Source organism: Formica exsecta, unplaced genomic scaffold (genome assembly GCF_003651465.1).
Source record: "Formica exsecta isolate Colony F162 unplaced genomic scaffold, ASM365146v1 scaffold117, whole genome shotgun sequence".
NCBI classification, from domain to species: domain Eukaryota; kingdom Metazoa; phylum Arthropoda; class Insecta; order Hymenoptera; family Formicidae; genus Formica; species Formica exsecta.
In genome coordinates, this window is record NW_021848510.1 from 577470 (window position 1) to 597789 (window position 20320).

The 20320-nt window shown below is 33.7% G+C and overlaps 1 protein-coding gene across 5 annotated transcripts; it reads left to right on the forward strand.

Moving 5' to 3' along the window:
- Window positions 1-354: 354 nt before the first annotated feature.
- On the forward strand, window positions 355-20219 carry LOC115239885 (large neutral amino acids transporter small subunit 1). 5 transcript variants are annotated; one of them, XM_029814742.1, is made up of 12 exons: window positions 355-702; window positions 7641-7888; window positions 8291-8537; window positions 13695-13820; window positions 14737-14875; window positions 15004-15127; window positions 15429-15629; window positions 16118-16192; window positions 17106-17265; window positions 17338-17430; window positions 17762-17834; window positions 18787-20219. In XM_029814742.1, the coding sequence occupies exons 2-12, from the start codon at window positions 7646-7648 to the stop codon at window positions 18932-18934; spliced, it is 1629 nt and encodes a 542-aa protein (XP_029670602.1). In that variant the 5' UTR covers window positions 355-702; window positions 7641-7645; the 3' UTR covers window positions 18935-20219. The 5 variants fall into 5 exon arrangements, with proteins under 5 accessions (XP_029670602.1, XP_029670593.1, XP_029670586.1 ...); XM_029814733.1 differs by having other exon boundaries at window positions 17762-17820; XM_029814726.1 differs by lacking the exon at window positions 17762-17834.
- The last annotated feature ends 101 nt before the right edge of the window (window positions 20220-20320 follow it).

Below are 20320 nucleotides of genomic sequence, written 5' to 3' on the forward strand. Positions count from 1 at the left end.
AAAAAAAAAATTTATTAATTTAAAAATTAAGTTTAAGATAAAATCAAATACGACTTTATTATTAAGAAGTTATGACAATCTCCTGATTCATTTTGATCATCTAAATGAAATATTTAAATTTTTTTATTTATCCTACATTTAATCCATCCCTTTCCCATTTGTTCATTTATTTTCTTTATTTACTTCTAAAGTCGGGGGGAGAACGACGCGTCAGGGGCGGCCGATAGGCCGCTCGATACGTCGTCCGGGGGTGGCACCGTCTGGATTTCCCTCACGTTCATGCACGTACACACATACATACACACACATATACTCCCGACGAGTACGCGCGATGCTACAGATCGGAGCAGACGAAGAGCGGCGGTCATTCAGAGCCCGACCAGCGTGCCGTGCACACTTTCACCCAGGCTCAGTCTCGCGCTCACTTTCGTACGAGATCGCTATAAAAACGACGATAAAATAATAACGAGAACCAATATATTCGCGATTGTGCTAAAATCTAATCGAAGACCGGAGAGAAAGAAAAAAAGACAGAGAGGGAAACAGTGACTCCGGAAGAGGAATTCGCGCCATGGCCGGCGTTTGAGATCGATCCTTCAAGTGCGTAGTGACACGCGCGCGAATTTTCCCGTTTTTCCCATTTTTTTTTTTTTTTTTGGGATCTACATCGAGGCGATCTTGCTGCGAGGAGCCGCGAAACAGGTGAGAAGTGACACCGCGAGAAACGCAGAATCGCGTCGCGTATTTCGCACCCCGATGTTGAATGAAAAATCTCGCGGAATCTCTCGCCACCGAAGAGAACGTTAGACTACAGGATAGGATACGCGGATACGGTCACAATATTCGCGATATTCAATCGATGAAATATGAACGAAATGCGACGTAATGTTCGCGTTCAACGGTTTCATGCTCCACGCAGTATGGCCGTCCTCGGAGGGCGCAAGGGTGGATTTCAGTCGTGCGTGCTAGAATAGGGAAAGTTAAGGGGTGAATTATGCTATCGAATTAGGCGAAGTGATACCGTGTAAACAATGTATGTGTGCAAAACGCGAAAACCGCAAATACAAATTATTTATTAACAAAAAATTTATTTATTTTAATTAATTTATATTTGAATCACACAATTAAAATTAATTAATTAATTAATTTTTACACAAATTAATTTTTTTATAAATATCGTCTTCTGGGAACTTGTTGCGAGAACACAACACACACACACATACATACATCAAGTATATAATCATTATTTAAAATTATTAAAAAATGAAATTAAATAGCTCTGCAGTTTTATGCTGAGTAAATAAGTGTCATCTAGTTAATTTAATAATATAAAACGATAAATAATAATATAAAACGTATCTAAATTTTTGGCGTAAATTTAATAAAAGAAAACACTTTCAAAAATTGCGAATAATTTGTGTTAATAGTTCCAATTCCGGTCTGTTTCGATGAAACACGTGTTAACTACGTTATATCGATCGTATATTATAAATAGTGAACTTCGCAGTGGCAGCATCAAATATTTACTATCTTCTATGAGGAAGATAAAATTTGTAGCGCTCATTATATCATTATAATTACTACTCTATTAAAAATTAGAATTCTTTTTTATTAAAAACCTGACATAGAATTTAATTTTGAATTTAATTCCCTTTCTCTTTAAACATTATAACAAGTCCTTAATTCGAAAAAATTGAAGATTCGTCGAGTAATCTCTCTCTTTCCGAGTCTTAAAAATAATTTCTTAAAATTAAACAATTTTTTAAGAACATAATTTAATACGTTTATTAATTTAGATTGAAATGAGGAAATAAATTTTAAATCCACGAAAATATAAATTTTGTAGAAAGTATTCAGAAAATATTCAGAAAGTAAATTATACAAATTTTAATAAGAACATAAAATAAATTTTTCAATTGAAAGTCGGTTGAGCAATGATAAAAGCAAACAAGCGTTTAATAACGATCTTCTTTAAGGAGAATCTCGCAAACTCGAATCTTCGTCATTTGCGAAAAATTTCTCACTAGTTTGCTCTTTTTTCACCTACTCTTCGATTTTTATCACAATATATCCGTACGTGACATCATGAATTCTTTATCGACATAAATAAGAGCCAGAAAGAAGAATAACGAACGTTTTCTCTTATTTGATCGATTCGTTGCGGTTATCTTGCAGCATTATCACGGGGCGAAAATTGGGTTCGGAAAACCCGGTCGGCGACCCACGTGGCTTATTGATTTTCTCGTCGGCCGCTGCCACTGCTGTAAACTGGCCCTTTCATTTAAACATCGCGCGAATATCGTGCACTCGAGTACACGAGATTCGATGGTACTCGAGAAGCAAGAGCGATATGCGAACAGGAAGTCTGTCGTGCGTTTAATATCGTTTATTAAATTGCGCAAAGAGAACTGCTTGCTCTCTTACACTTTATGCCCGTAATTTTCCCTGACGAATACAACCCACGCGGTCATCTTCTTTTAAATCTTGCGAAATCTTATCGCGATTTTATGACACATAAACATTGTCCAGAATTTTTCTCTATTTGTATAATTACAATTTTTCAAAGATATTTAACAATTGCATGTAGAGAGAGATAAATTTAATAAAAGAGATAGAGCTAATATTTGATACAATATTTCAATCATAATGGCGAAAATTAAATTAAATTAATTTTTACGCATTATATATATATATTAACATTTATTAATAGCGAGATAATTCAATTCTTAAAATTTTAATAATACTCGTTATTAATAATTTAATAATAACGAGTTTTTTCAAAGATGACTTGAGAATATTATTCAATATTTCAAAATATTATTCAAAATATTATTAAATATTATTCGTATTCCTATAAATATATTAAAATAAAAATTGACTCTAATTTGATGAGAATCACAAATCGAAGTCAATCTTTTTATTTTATGATAAGTTATGACTTCTAAGACGAGTTGTGAAAATCGACATATATACATATACATATATATAATTATTAAGCTCGGTTTAATAGCTATTTTAGGCTCTTCATATAAAAGTTATATCAGGGATGAATTAACGGGGTGATTCATCATTCTCAAATCGCGATATCGGCATGTCATTGTCTTTCATGGAAGGCAAATCGATGGCCTCGGTGTCTTTGCTTTTACGGCAGGTGCCGTTAAATACAGTTCGCTTTAGACACGCAACCAGACATGGAGGTCGGTTTAGGATCGATATAAAGCAATGATGCAATATTGGCGAGACTTTCATGGGCACCATGGTCGCTCGTGGCGAGCTTAGTCAGCACGCGCCAAAACTGAAACCGAGATATCGTGGTCTTCTACCCCGAGATATCGACGTATCTGATAAAACCACACGCGTGATTTTTATTTATATCTTCCTTCTCACGCGATTACATTCCTTTTCCCCTCTCCCTTTCCCTGCAATGCAAATCTAAAATTTTTAAATGTAAAAATGCGTGAAAGAATAATAGAATATTAAAAATTACGATAAATTAATATTATGACAAACTAACGAAATAAGAATAAAAACATATAAGAAGATATGACGATTAGAATTTAAATATTATATTGCATTTTACAATTCTTTTTTTAAATTTTAATAAATTAGGAGATTAAAATATTAAGAGAAAATTACAAGTTATGGCATTCGATAACTGAAAATTACGTGTAAAACGGAACGACGGTTTTCGTAGAATGTTGTCGGGATGCCTGATTCAAACCGGCGGGCATTAGGAACCGGTATTGGAGGAAGGGTCCTAGTTGATGCCTCTAAGGCTTGGACAAAGCGCCTTTTCGAACGTTTGTTCGTGAATACCCACACATAGACGGGCGAGAAAAGGAGCGGGAATTGCCGGTAGACATATTGTATATGTATACGCGATTTCGCGACGTATGTTGCGTGTGCGTTTCGAACAGCTGAAGCGGTACGAATGCCAGGCTAACGCAAAAGATTAAGGGGGATTTGAACTAAGGGGGTTCTACGTTGCATGGAATTTGTGTTGCATAGAAATATCGCGATAGAATTGTCGTACGCAAAAAATCGTGCCGCCAATAAATACTTATATAACGAGAATAAAAACTCTCTTTTATATAAATGTTTAATAAAAAATTATTTGCAGGAAAAAATTATTTTATTACGTAATTACGCGGCGATTTTATTTTTGGCTTATAATTATTAGGAAAATTAAATAAAAATCTCGACTTTAATAAGCATCTTATCTCTTCTCTGTCATGTTTTATAATTTTATTATCATGATATATTTTTTTTTGAAGTTTCCAAGAAAAAAATGGAGCATGCAGAGAGAGAATGTGTATAAGTGCAAACCCCTGCAGAGGATTTGTTTGCCTTGTAACTGATACTCAATATAACAGACTACGACAGATATTTGATACTAGACACATCATATCGCGGGCGAGATGAAATATGCGATGTGATTAAGGGTAAACCCATGTGCTAACCTCAGAGATGGGAACAAATCGTTTTGCGTATTTAATTCTCATTATTAGGGATATATTAGAACTGCAAATGCATGTTGACTTTAGAACAAGCGTTAACAAGTTCGAATTTATTAATTTTGAAAATATAATATTAATGAAAACCAGGCTCTAATTGGCCTTTCTTTTTATCAATTAATTGATTGTTATCAATTTTACTTTAAGAGCGGCTGAATATTTATTTAAATAGTCGCGTATATAATTTTGTAACACACACATTTCCTTTACAATTAAAAAAGTGTGTGGGTGTGATCTCTATATGTCTGTTAGTGACCCTTCAGTTCTGCCTCGGATTATTCCGTAATCTGTGGAAAATACAGAAAATTAATTTTCTATAATCTTATTTTTACTGAAAAAAAAAATTGGATACATATTAAGAAAGTTAATAATTCGCTTGAACACACATTATTTATACGTAGGATGAATATCGTGTAAATAACATATTACGCATTGTCTATACATATAGCATGTTAATTGATGCATATATTTGCATTTAAATAGTTTTACTTTAAAAAATATATAAAGAATCCTGAAAATAAAAAATTCGATATATACTCTTATCTCGCGTACAAATGTGTAGGGCACCTACGGAAAGAGCAACTTTTGGCAATCTTCTTCGCGTATCCACTATTTTATTAGAATCCGTGTAGTTCGGTTATTATTTTTCACATTCGCATGAAATGATATCCAACCTATGCAACATGAGAATTTGTTTCAATTGTTAATTAATAAGTATTAATGATAAGAAAAATATAATTTTGGGGATACAAAACATATAGAATAGACAAAAATTAAAAACAGTAACTGTTAGCATAACTATTAGTTAATTATTAGTAGGATTAAGCCAATCTTATATTATCTTACATAACGTAAATATCATAAAGAATGCTTAATGCTTTTCTTAATGTTTTCATCAATATTCAAGACAGGATTCTAATTATAATTTTATGTGCAGTGTAATTTAACATATGTGTGTGTCCTGATACGTATTTTTTGTGTATCCTCAAACGTTTTCTGGTATTACACGATACATAAAAATATAAATAGATTTTTGTCACGAATTAAAGACCGCTTAAAATAGGCTTAAGAATATATTGAGTCTAAAACTGACCTAAAGTTCTTATCTAGATAACTAGTGAAACAGTTTGGAGCAGGCAAGGAGAATTGAGCGATCGATAAACGTTCGAAATCAAGGTGTGAACTGAAATGATACTCAGCGGGCATAGCACGGTGGTAATCGATACGATAACAAATCGGATACGATTAACACACGATATTGCTCCTTTCGGTATTTTATTACTAATAAGAAGCGAGTAAAGAGCGCGCGCGAGCGAACCGCAGCGAGAGCAGATCTGTCACCGTCTCGAAATGTATCATTCGCCAGGTGATTGTAAGGCGTGTATCGACGATCTATCGTACGATTGGTCGGGATTACGTCCTCGATAAAGGCCGCGATAGTGTGACGCAGAATCCGAATTAATTCACAGTCTTCGAAACTCACTTCTCTCGTTAGTCTCGCAACCGCACCCGGAGACGGAGACGGAGTATGTAAATAAATGATAAAGTTGCGTCCATAAGGAAGTGTGATAACGGCATCGCCAATTTCTATTTTGTAGTGATACAGAGTTACACAAGATTCGTAAGTAAGAATGATCGATAAACGTATTGTAATAATAATAAACATCGTTACATAATAACGAAATATCAAGAAAAAAATTATAATTATAATTATATACGTATCAGTAATATTTATTTTGACACTTACAGTATAAGTATTAATATACAGAGAATTTTCTACAATTTTCCATTTCTTTTTTCCAAATACAGGCTTTGTCACGTTATATATATATTTGTCTCTCACGTATTGCTATTCCCACAGCTCGCAATTTTTTTTTACGATCGTTTAATAACGCGCATTTAATGGCTAATTGCGTTTTAATTAACGGATCGATCGCTCGCCTGGTTAATATTGATAGGAACCTGTTGCCGGCAAATGAAAAACATATTATGCGTGCTATAAGAGTCACCAGTTTTCTGAGAAATGAAGAGTATGTTCCTCCCACGTAAGATTCTTACCCGCATCCTTACGTATATTCCCGAACGGAAGAAGCCTTTTCCCTGAGATAAATCAATGCCATTAGCTAATAAAAGTCGTTCACTTTGCGCGATTGTCCAATGCATTATTCAAGACAAGAACGGAAAATCCTTCGAGAGAGAGCGTCGGTTACGAAACGCAGAATCGCGATTTATATATCTATTTCTCGCTTCATTTCTCGTATCATTTAGAACTGACGAAAGGAAACGCGAGGATGCAGAGATAAATTTTCTCCGTACTTTATGGCCGTACTAAAATCGAAAATCGCCTTCTCTTGATTCTGCGAGAATCGCAAATAATCTTGTAAAACCTGTTGATCTTCAAATATGATATTTTATTTTAAATTGTCGTAAAAGAACATACAAAAAATATTCAAGAAAGAGGAAGAATTTTATAGTGACTGTTACGTAACTGTATGTAACCACCTTAATATGATCATCAATTTACTATTCTTGGTGAACTTCAATAGCAATAACAAAACCACACGAATCTAAATAATCAAACAGATGCACAATAGTTCGTGTACACGAGCGGTTTTCCCGCACGATTATTTTGCTGCGACGTCGAAAAAGTTGAATCGATAAAATACATTGACTTATACACATGTATAAATATATTGCGGTTATTTTATCGTAGTTTTTAAATTGCTCTCGTTTATATATAATATATGTATAATACCCGCATATATGTATGTACATCAATCTGTCGAGTCTATTGACTCGATAAAATTTCACTGGGGCAAAATAATCGTGCGGCGATAAAACGACCCTTTCGAAAATGCAATAAAATCTATAGCATAACTCAAGTTCTTTTATAAGATTATTTTTATCACAATACATATTTATTCGTAAACAAAAAACAATAGTACGATAGTAACAAATTATTGATAATGAAAGCATGCGTCACGGCATAAATATTATCACTTTCTTTCATGTTTCAAAATAAAAAAGTTGAAAATTGAATTTAATAATTATATTATTTTAATAATAAATCATTAATAATGAATTTTTATTTTAATAACAAATCAAAACTTTTGTTGTGCATTTCAGAAAGAATGTCAAAATCAGGAAGCATCAAAGATGGCGAGAAGGGCCCTTACGATCCGGTTCCTACCAGTGAAAAGGGCAATGACGAGATCAAACTGGAGGCGAAAATGTCGCTTCTCAACGGCGTCACCGTTATCGTCGGTTCCATCATCGGTTCCGGTATTTTCGTCAGTCCTACGGGCGTACTTAAATACACCGGAAGCGTGAACGCGAGTCTTCTCGTATGGACGGCGTCCGGAATTTATTCCATGGTATTTATAATTTTTTTCTCGTTATTACAAAAGTTAATTCCCTTTCGATTATCGCCGATTATCGATTTCTTTTTTCTCATAAAAAAATTATAAGAAATTTAATTTATTTAATTATTATATCAGCTGTGAAAATTACAACAGATTTTTAGATACAAAAAGTACCGTTTATACCGAGAGTATAAATAAATTAATAATCCGGATTTTTTGCGCACAAGCACAAACATCTTTTTTACATTCTTTATTTTTTCGAGACGTCTGCCTGCTATCGCGAATTGAAGAGAGACATATAAATGCAAATTAATTTAAATACTCATTAATCTTTTGATAAGTATGTTCTAATACAACAAATATTTGTATACTAAATATTGATTCGTTATCCTTTTCTTTTGTATCTTTCGATAGATAGGAGCTTACTGTTACGCCGAGCTCGGCTGCATGATCAGGAAGTCGGGCGCGGATTATGCATACATTATGGAGACCTTCGGGCCTTTCCTGGCGTTCGTTAGATTATGGGTTGAATGTATGATAGTGCGTCCTTGCAGCCAGGCCATCGTAGCCTTGACTTTCAGTGTCTACGTCCTCAAACCACTCTTCCCGGACTGCACGCCGCCGGATGATCCCGTAAGAATGCTTGCCGCCTGCTGCATATGTAAGTAGATGACGAAAAATTGTATCTCCCGATGAATTAAACAGACGACTCAAAACAGTACATATTGGAATTCTAAAACTCTCCATTAATCGCGATGTATCTAAAGAATACAATATGTAAAAAATAAAATACAAAAAATTATATTTCTTTAAATTCGTGTGGGAGAAATTGAATAAAAATTTCAATCTATTTTCTATATAAAATAAAACTAATATTAAATATTTAGTGAAATTAAAAATTATATATTCATAATTATTTAATATAAAATTAAATTAATTATCTTTTTCCACATTTAGTGAAAATGGAAAAAACATTTATAAATTTGCTAGCGTATAAATCGAGTGTGACACATATATATGTAGATACTTTCTCTGTCCGCGAGATTAACCGACACACTAAAAAAAATGTCTTGCTGATATAGGTAGATTTCTAGGTGTCACAACAAAAATTTATCGCTATTTTTTGTATCTGTTAGAATATTGTCTGTTACATATAGAATTTATAGCAGCAATATTCTAATAATATCTTCTAGAAAATTTAGGTCCCATTGCCAAATGTTAATCACTGCATTGGATAAATATGAGTTTCGATACTACAGCTAGAACGATCTTTATGAGAAATATAACTGCCAATTATAACTGCAGCATCGAAAAATTGAGAAAAATTGTTTAAAAGAGCTAGATAGATTGGGCGCGTTATACAAATATGTTAGATGTGAGGATTATATATTCATCTGTTTCTTGCTGCTAATTTTTTCTGTGTACCACAGCCAAACTTTATAACAAATATGATTGGCCTTAACATGGATAGACGCCACAGAAAAACATTCTTTCTAAATTTCACAAACAGTTCAGATATAAATTCTGTCTCTGTCACTTAGATTGATTAAATGCGAAACATATGCGATATCACAGTATTTGCTAATCATTTATGTACCTCAGTTAATTTTGCGCACCCAGAAAATTTTTGCTGTAGTTGCAATACCACTTTTTTGAGTGGCATAGTGCATTGTTGATCGCGCGACTATACGAGGATTTCGTGGTCCGCATGTAAAGGAACACAATGTAACAGCAATTAAGCTTATATCCGCCGAGACATTTATCGTACGCAATTGCAATCAAACAGGACCAATGTTACGATCCTCTATAACGAATAATCGTGATACAATACCGAGACCGAGAGAATTGAACTTCATTGGCTCGCCCGTTCATCGTGCACTAACGATTTCAAACGGGCCGACAATGTGACCCGTACGTAGAAAATTCGTCTTTCTCACAGCAATCATGTTTTGTAGAATGCTATTTCCGAGGCCTTTGACTCTCGTCTTGATAATTTTCTGGGGTGATAATGATGCGGTGGATATTTTAGCGTGATCAAAGAGAGCGAACAGAACGTTAGATCAAATATCTCGTCATCGTGTTAAAAATTTACTTTTTTTATCAAATATATAAAGAAATTACGAACATATCCATTATACAAAAATTACAATGTTGAAAATAAAAATAATTACAGACTCTGCAATCTTTTCTTGATTCCGCTAGAATCAAGAGTTTTTGCGAGAAATGCGATTGAACATCTTGTTGCAAGAAAAGCGCTCTTTCTCCTGCAGAAAGGAAAAGAATTTCTTATCAGAAGTATTCTTTGTGTTCATGCAACTATTGTATTTGTCAGACTGAATATATACGGAATTCCCAGAGCAGTAAGATCGACAATAATCTAACAGCCACGAGAGCTTTCCTACGTCATATTTTACCCTTGAGATTTTGTTCCCTCTATACTAATCTTCTAGAGAGGCTTCAACTATTCTTTCCTCTTGACAAACAAGACATAGATCGCTAGTTATTAGCCTAATAAGTTACTAATAAGGTTAAAAAAAAATAAGTCTTCTCGAGAAATAATCTTCTTTTTTAAAATATAATAATGAAAAAAAGGAACTGGAAAAAATAGAAATAAAATTAAATTAAATTAAAAATAATTATTGAATTAAAAAACGCAGAATTTTGTTTTGTTTTTAAGCAATGGAATTAATAATTTTATATAGGAAAATTCTAGACGGTTATATCTGATTTATTAATCAATGAACTTTTCTAAATTGCGTTAATTTTCAGAAATACGATTGTTTTATGTAGGGTAGATACGCGTTGCATATTGCGCGAAGAAACTGAAAGAAAGTCCATTTTTGACAAATTTAAATTGCGGACAAAGATGCGACCGCGAGCAGACATATGTCGCCTTCATTGCGGTTTAACTGCGCACTTTTTTTGTTTCGATATCACTCCTGCGTGCAATGGATCGTTTTACAGATACGCAAACGTAACCGCATTTCAGCGGTCACTTTTTTCAAGAAACCATTGACGAAGCACTGTCCTTGTAAATATTTACGCGAGAGAGATACGATTTCACTTCTTTCCCGCAAAATGTACGGCAAAATTAATATCTCGAATGTGAAATAATTATTAAAATTAAATATTAAATATATAATTCATATCAATTTTTGAATTAAATATCGTCACACAGCGTTTCGAGAACCTGATATCATTCACATATTAAAATATAAGCACGATACAGTTCCGGAGTACTGGACCATCGAACAATTGCAAAATTAATCAATTGTGAACAAATAGTTCTAATTTTCCTGCCCGACAGATTGCATTTATTTTAAATTTGACACGAGAAAAATACTGCGAGACGCAAAGCGGTGAATAGTCGTCGTAAAAACACAGTTTGTAAAACTCGTCTATCATTCGAAATAAGATTTTGCCGTATATAGAGCTCCATTTACTTCCTCCGATAAATCGCTCGACGAACCGGGAATAGGTTTTCCTGCAAGGAAAATGAAGCGCGAACGCATTCGATCAATGATGGAAGTGTCATTTGCGAATAAATGAGCGTCGCCTTTACAATATTCACCGAGATCTATCGGGTGTCCATCCTGAAGAAGATTATAAATTAGTAATAGCGAACACACATTCTGATTTCTTAAAAAATAATTCACGATCCTCTATTTCTTGAAAGAAATTTCTCGCGATTTATATATTATTATCTAACCGTTTAATATCGATAATTAAATTTCAAGGTAAATATTCCAAATAGAAAGAAATTTTTTCCGATTCACTTATTATCTAATCATTTAACATTGATGATTAAAAAATTCAAACAGAATTGCGAAAAATATTTCGTTAATTCAAATTATTCAATTAAGAAATTTGTTTCACCCTAAACGACTCATTAATTAAACTGGTAATTAAGATATTTATGAAGATATAGAATGTAAATAAAATCCTCTGCCATACATAATTATATGTAAAACATATGCGATTTAATTTTGCTTTTCTCATATGTATCAATGGCAATATGTTTTCATTCTACTCTAGCAAGTGATAGAGATCAACGACCAGAGCGCTCACGAGCGAATCCGCGCTTTTTCGATTAGTGTTAGATGCAACGCGACCCGCGATGTGACTAATTATTATTCTTCTAGTTATTATGACAAATAAACCAAAGATTATGCATTACAAAGCCTTCTACAGTTTATTATAGATTTATGATACATAATTGTAATTTTCGAATTAATAGATTTAAATCTGTATTAAAAATGTTGCGTGATCACAAGGATGGTCACGCAACACATAAACGGTTAGTGGAAAGTGATGATCGACACAGATTAACTGGAAATGTCGATGAAAGACGCGCGTGGAGTCCCGCGAGTCAAAAGCCCGATGGCAATCACGCCTCATTGTGAACAAATGTAATTTCATAACGTGGCAATTGGCCACAACAGTATAATTCGCCGGTAGGGGGGAAATGACGACGCGAAAAGGAAGGACAAAACGAGTGAACGAAGGGAGAAAGAAAAGGAGGAGGAGGAGAGACTTGAGGAAGGCACGCAAAGGGGAAAGAAAAGTCTCGCGATATTTCTGCAAGATGTTGCATCAGTCTCTCTCTTTCTCTCTTTCTCTTTTTATTTCTTTCTGTCTATCTCGATTCCTTCTTCCTTTTTGTTTCCATCAAGGACGCAGCTCTGAAATGACGTCGCGGCGTCAAAGGTTAATAATCGGAACTTTTTTCTTTTGCAAAAAATTTTCATCTAATCTCAATATCTAAACATTCTTATTAATTGTTAGTACTGAAAGAAAACGTGGAACGAGTTCCGTAAAATTTATCTGACTGAAGCACCCATGTAAAAGTACAATACTAATTTCAAAATATTATTATTAATTTCAAAAATATTATAGATTATTAGATTATTACATATTTGTCTAGCGCAATTTCATTGATTCCACTGCAATCATCCTGACGTATCCACTTTTTGGAATAAGGGTTATTTATTTTTTACTTAATTTTCTGCTGTCGTTATTATGTCATAACGATCAATGCCAGCAAATATAACGATCAATAAAAACATACGTAGAACCCATTGCTGGCTCCCAGTAATTATCCTGTTAAAATACTATGGCTTCACGCGTAGTAAAGTATTATGTTTCTTTTCTACGATAACCATCGATGTAAAGTCATATATACATTAAAGTCATTACTAAGCTTCACTACTGCCGAGTTATGCTAATGAGAAATCATTATCGCGACAATTTGTATTTTCGCGAAATCCACAATAGAAGAGATTATCGCATATTTAAAATCATAAATTTTCTTCGTAAATTACGGGAACTTTCTCTAAGTGATCGATAAATCGACGTGTTTCTACTCTCTTCGCCCTGATTACTAGGTTGTTGAATTGGTGCCAGTTAGTCTGAAACGAAGAAATCGCGCAACCGATTCCATTGAAGTCGGCACGTTAGGAGACTATAACGGACTTTAATTATCATAAAATTATGGCAGAACATCAAGACACAAGTAAACGATACACGTGGGATCGGGTGTGATCCAGTGGCACGCGCGACTATGCATAATTCTTAATTAAAGTGACTTAATGTCATTTATGCGAGTCATACTGGATTAATGTATCACACCTCTTATTGATGTAATATATTAAATTAAAAAATAATTTAAAATAAATTGTATCGTTCTCATTAATTACAAAAAATCGCGAGTTATTTAAATTTATAAAAAAAAAATTTATTATAAATATTAATAAAATTTATTAATATATACATTTTAATTGCACGATAATTAACAGCGCTATTCACGTTGACGTTACAGGTATTCTGGCTTTCATAAATTGTTGGGACGTCAAATGGGCGACGAGAGTGCAAGATATTTTCACATATGCGAAACTGCTCGCGCTTTTCATCATAATTTTCACGGGAGCCTATCAGCTTTGCACTGGTAAGTTTTACCATTGAATGTCTAAATTATCATATCAATAAACAAAAGAAAATTTCGCAAAAACGAGTGTAATAAACGAATGTAATACGAGTGTACGAGTTCAAGAAAATGGAGAAACTAATAGAAAGAAAATAAATATATATAAAGAAACTATATATCTAAAAGTATTAATATCAATTACAGAAATTTTTAAATCTCCTGCAAAAAAAAAAGATACCTTCAAGTCCATTTTTGTTCAAAATAAATCAATATCTCCAATCACTCGAGAAATGAAACCTCGGCGAGAAATGAAACTTTACCGTCCGTTTATATGAGTGAAACTGGAGAACAGAAATCAACCGGAAGTTAGATGTCTTTTTAGCATTGCACATTGTGCCGGACGAGACAATTTACCCAATCAAAAAGGTGGGTTAAATATGCAGGCGATGCGACGTATAGTCGGTGTGCGTGCAAGGAATAGCTTAAATTAGGCTATTCAGCGAACCAAATGGTTCCTTGACCGTGTATACGACAATCATCTTGATTCTGATGAAACATTTCAACGACCTTGCGCAAAATCGTACGCTCGACTTTAGTCAGTAATTTCTTTCAAAGCTCTTTTAAAAAAAAATTGGTTTAATAAAGATTAATAATATAAAAAAATAAAATGTCAGTTTAAAACATTTTATCGAGACATAAATCGGGGGGGATTCGAGATAATAGTCGAATATCTTAGTTACGCTCGTATTTTTTATGCACAGAGGAAATAAATTAAATTAAATATTGAAGAAGAAATATTATAAAAAAATATTTTGATACCGAAAATATTAATATCAGAAATATTGGGAATTATATAATTATGTATCGCGCTTATTTACATCCTAATTAACGAAACAATAATTTACATTGGCGATATCCTTTTGTTCTCTTTTCTTAGGACACACGCAATATTTCACATTCGACAACACAAACACGGAAGTCACATCTATAGCCCTTAGTTTTTATTCAGGCTTGTTCGCTTACAACGGCTGGAACTACTTGAACTTCATAATCGAGGAATTAAAGGATCCCGTTAGGTGAGAGAATTTTCGAAAATATCGCGCAGGAATTTAAACACAATACGCAAAACAAATTCTAATTAAAAAAATAATCTAGTGATACAGTAATTGCTACAAAATCATTATTTAATCGTGCATTTATTTAGAAATCTACCGAGGGCGATTGCCATTTCGTGCACTCTAGTTACGGTTGTCTACGTCTTCACGAACATGGCTTTCTATACGACGCTAAGCCCCTTCGAAGTGCTCGGTAGCGAAGCTGTGGCAGTGGTAATTAATCGCAAATATACTTTTCTAATAAACTCAAAACGGAATCTCTTAACTTTCTTCGGAAGAAATAAAGTCACACGGGAAACTAATATCATAATAATTCATTAATATATTTTAATCATCATATTATATAGATATTATATATATAATCTCTCTCTTTCTCTTTTTAAAAAAGTAATATTTCTATCTTTTTATTTATATTAATTTTATTTACTGTATCATATATTCTATAAATTCATATAATTTTCCCAAATAATTCTCTTATTCTAAAAAATTTCTAAACTGCTCTTGTTGTCCGCAGACATACGCAAACAGATTGTTCGGCGTGATGGCATGGACGATACCGGTTTTCGTGGCTCTGTCCACGTTCGGTGCGGTCAACGGTATTTTACTCACATCCTCACGGCTTTTTTATGCGGGTGCCTGCGAAGGTCAGATGCCGGAGTTATTGACGATGATCCAAATTTCCAGGCTCACGCCCACACCCGCCGTACTGTGCATGGTAAAAATCGCCCTTCTCTCTAATCGTAAATATCATCTTATCTCCTCGCTTCTTGAGATATATGAACTAAGATATAAATCGAAGACCATAGCTAGCAATCATGGCGATTAATAATATATTAATAATATAATAATATCATTTTTTGCTAACAATGTAGTAGAAACAGATAAATTTTTGTGTTGGTAGAAATAAACAATGTCATTATTTTTATAATCGTAATACATCGAATTGATTCTTCTTTATGCCTTAAGATTATGAAATAAAATTGCGTGTCGCGTAAAGTTTCGCGTGTGTATAAATAAAAGCAGACTCTTCGTTTATTGACCAACATGATTGCTGCCAGAGTCAACAAACAAGAAAACAATGTAACTAGGTAGTAGATTGCTTCGAACCTGTTGCTGTATGGTCAAACTAACTCTGTCAGAATTCAAGGTAGCGACCATCACACAGACAAACAGTATTAATTGAAAACTCGCAATCTTTTCTAGGCACTGCTCTCCATGCTATATCTATGCTCTTCCGCCATCTCCGCTCTCATCAATTACGTGGGCTTCGCTACTTGGGTACGTATAACAATTTTCATTGATCGCATTCTGCTCTATCTCTTAGAAAACAGTGCGCGTACAAAATCCTAAGAAATAATTTTACGTTCGAAGAGACGATTATCTTATCGCGGCCATGATTTTTGTGTTCGTATTTTAATAAAACGTAAACCTGAATCACCAGGTCAACTTTTTCTCCATTTATTGTGCAAAATGCCGAATGATCTTTCGTCACGAAGATCATGCAACGCGCATCGTCAAGATCGCATGATCACCGCGAGTTTATGTACATACCTGTCCGTAACGAAACATTAGCTTGACCGGATGAATAATAATTTTCCAATTGGCTCGGGATAATTGGCTTTGACTCATTGTCGAAACAGTATCTTATTCTGCATACATAACAGCCTCTCTATTAAAATATTACTGCTTTGTAACGTCGTACCGCGATCCAAATTCACCGATGGATATATTTCACAACATCTTCAAACCAATTTAGAGTCAATTTTTACGCGACATATTTGTTTACCTTATTTCAATAATCTCTTCTTATGCATATTTTTATTTTAAATATAAATTTTCATCTTTAATCTCGCAACATATATATGAATCATATACATTATCATTCAGATCATTAAATTTTGTGTAATTAAAAAAAATCATATATTCGACTCTTATAAAGAATTATTATTATCATTCTTAAATATTTAATTACAAAATATATTAAATTTTCCATTAGTTATATTTCAAGAATTTGATCATTTTTATCATCAAAATCGCGATATTTTCAGTTTGAGATATTCTTCTGCTATAGTAATATATTAATTTTTTTATTAATAGTTTCAACTCTATCTGAATTCTTTCAATCTCTAAGATTTTCAATCTCTTTATCTTTTATTTTCAATCTTAAATATCTTTTTAACTTTTTTTGTAGCTTAGCATAGGTGTATCCGTGCTATGCCTTCCGTGGCTCAGATGGAGCCAGCCAAATTTGGAGAGGCCGATCAAGGTGAATCTCATCTTTCCGTTCTTCTACATCTTAGCCACCCTCTTCGTTACTATAGTTCCGATGTATGCTAGTCCCGTTGAAACAGGTAAAAATCCGTTATCGACAAATCGTAATTCCGTCATAAAGAACATCTCACGAAAATAATTATATCTTCCAGGATACGGCTGTTTGATGATACTCTCCTCTGTACCTGTCTACTTCGCGTTCATCGCGTGGAAGAACAAGCCGAAATTCTTCCAGCAAGGAGTCGGTGAGTCCAGCAAATATAATATGATCGCACGATATGTGTCGATTGAAATAAATTATTGATACGTCGAACAAACACGCGATATTTAACAGAAATTTTTAGTTTTCGGAAACTATAATAAATATCAGATGATTTTCTTTGCTTTATTTCTGTGAAAGATCTTTGAGAACGAGATTGAAGAGAGAAATGGAAGAAGGAAAAATATCGCATCGACTATTATGTATCTCTCGCTCTCGTAACATTTTAATATAGAATTTAAGCAATTTCTCGCCGAGTTCGCGATTTTGCAATTTTTCATTTTCCTATGTTTCTGTTAATTAATTTATTCCCGCAGGCGCCATCACCAAAACTTTGCAGAAGCTAATGGTAGTCGTGGGGCCACAAAAGACAAAGGTTCAAAACACGCTGTAACATAATTTTACTCTTATCATATGTCACGCATGCTTAGCACTCATCCGTTTCCGTTGCTTCGCTTTTTCATCTTACCTATCTAACACACGTTTACTCTCTCGTTTTTCGAAATCACTCTCGATACACCATGCATGTCTCAATCACGATTTTCTCTTTGACTATACTATGCACTACATTTTATTGCACAATATTTTTATCTTGACCATCAATTTTATATACAAATATATTAGCCCTTTTATTATTTAAAAGAAACTTTATAGGAAATATATTTGCTTGCCATCTATTCATCCCGCTTATCATTTCCTCAGTTTAGAATACGATTCAATTTTTAGTGCGTCGCCGACATTATTTTATTCAATCGGAAAATCCGTTGTTTAAAATAGAAAATCTCATATATAATATCTCTCTGTATTTTTAAAGATAAATTCTGAATGATTTAAAAAAGACAAAAAAGAATTTTTTATTCAGATTAGTTTTTTTAATATTATCGAATTCTTAAAAATATCTTTTATTTTTGCCGGAAATACTAATTCTTAAATTCAGCCAAATCAATCATGGATATGTTTTTCTCGAATCAGAGAAAGATATTGCTTTCCAAAATATTCTCGCCAACCAACAGCGAGAACTGAAACAGCATCAATTTTATTTGAGAAAAACATCATTTTATAGTTAATTGTGTAATCGTCATCACTTTTGCCTGAGTTGATTAGGACATTGTTGAGATTTGATTTCGCACATCTCACACACCGACACCAAAAACACATCGACACGTGTACTAGATCGAATTTCCCTCAAAGCTCTAACAACTCAAATATCAAGCAAACTATTGTAACAACAGATCGTACTATCAATTAATTACGATTTCTTGCTAGAACCGCACTTGCATCCGAAGACTTTGGATCACCGTAAGTCGGATGTTTGTAACGTATCTCTCTCGTCTTGTTCCAGTAAGCGTGACAAAGCAACTGCAAAAGATAATGCTGGTGGCCGGCAAATCGAAACCCGCTCAGGTGTAATCAGTCAAGACGTGTCGAATCGAGATCGGAAGGACGATGACGAGCTCTCTTCGAAACATAAACTCGAGGAGGATTCTTGACGATTTTCGAACCGCAATCGTTGACGGATATCGGTTCGACAGATCGATTATATTTTTCTTCTGACTCTTCGAGGGTGAAGGAACGGTGTCCTAGGCAACAAGAGACAGCCATATTGTGTCAGGACGCCGAAAGGGTAGGAAATGTCAAAAACTCGTGCGCGAGAAGCGAAGCGCGGCTCGTCTAGATTCGGATCTCGTCGTGGACTTCCATCAGGATCCGCCCGTTCGATTACAAAATTTTGAAATAAGGCTGTTGTCTCTCGTTCCACGGCGAAGAGATATACGCGATAATACCACATTGCATGCTTTTAAATTAAATATTTTTGCTAGAGAATTTGCAATTAGAGGAATTTTCGAGCTTTGATAAGTTAATTATAAAATCTAGAAAATCATAAGTTAATTAAAAAATCAATATCGTCATTAAATTTCCAGATTATATTAACGTTGTCGGTATGGGACAGATGTTTACGATACAGTATCGTGATGTAAATGTTACTTTTCTAAGCAACAGATAACATTCGAGTATTTCAATGGTTTATTCGAGTAACGGGAGAGAATAATTATAAAGGACAAAAATAATTGGTTATTCAGATACTTTTGAGATAACATGCTTGATCCTCCTCGTTAACAGATACCGATGTCACGTTATCACTAAAACTTCTAAAAATCATAATTATTTTAAAAATTATTTATTATTTTAATTAATTATTAAAAAACAATTTTTAAAAATTACTTTTAAATGAATTTTGAATAAGAAATCTACGCACGTATATGAATCACGTTTATTACACAAGCCTTCTTCCTCAAATTAGATTAATTACTAAAATGAACAGAGGACTCACTCTAAATTATACACGTGATTCGGATGTAACGTATACATTATTAATTCAAAAATTCGCATTTAAGAGAGATGCGTGTATACTTCAAAATAATTTACGCGCGAGATACATATCTTTGTGGGTGAAAAGAAAAACCAATGGCGATTGCGAGTCTCATCGCGATTATATCTCTCTCCGTGAGATGAACTATGTTAGAACTAGAACGGAAGAGCCGAATAAAAAAGTAAAAAATCCGATCAGAGCGCGCGCCAAAAAGTTGAGATAACGATCAAAATGTCACTGTAATTAAGTAAACGTTGTTTAAGCTATTAGTTTTTTAGTCCCATAGCGTTCCTCCGATATAGGCGATGTTTGCTATACGTGTATCGCGTTATCTCAACTTCGTTAATTTTTGGCACTCGTGCGCAATTTGAAAACTGTACGATCTTTGAGAATCCAGCATTGTCCGGCAAATAAAAATTACTTTTAAATGAATTTTGAATAAGAAATCTACGCACGTATATGAATCACGTTTATTACACAAGCCTTCTTCCTCAAATTAGATTAA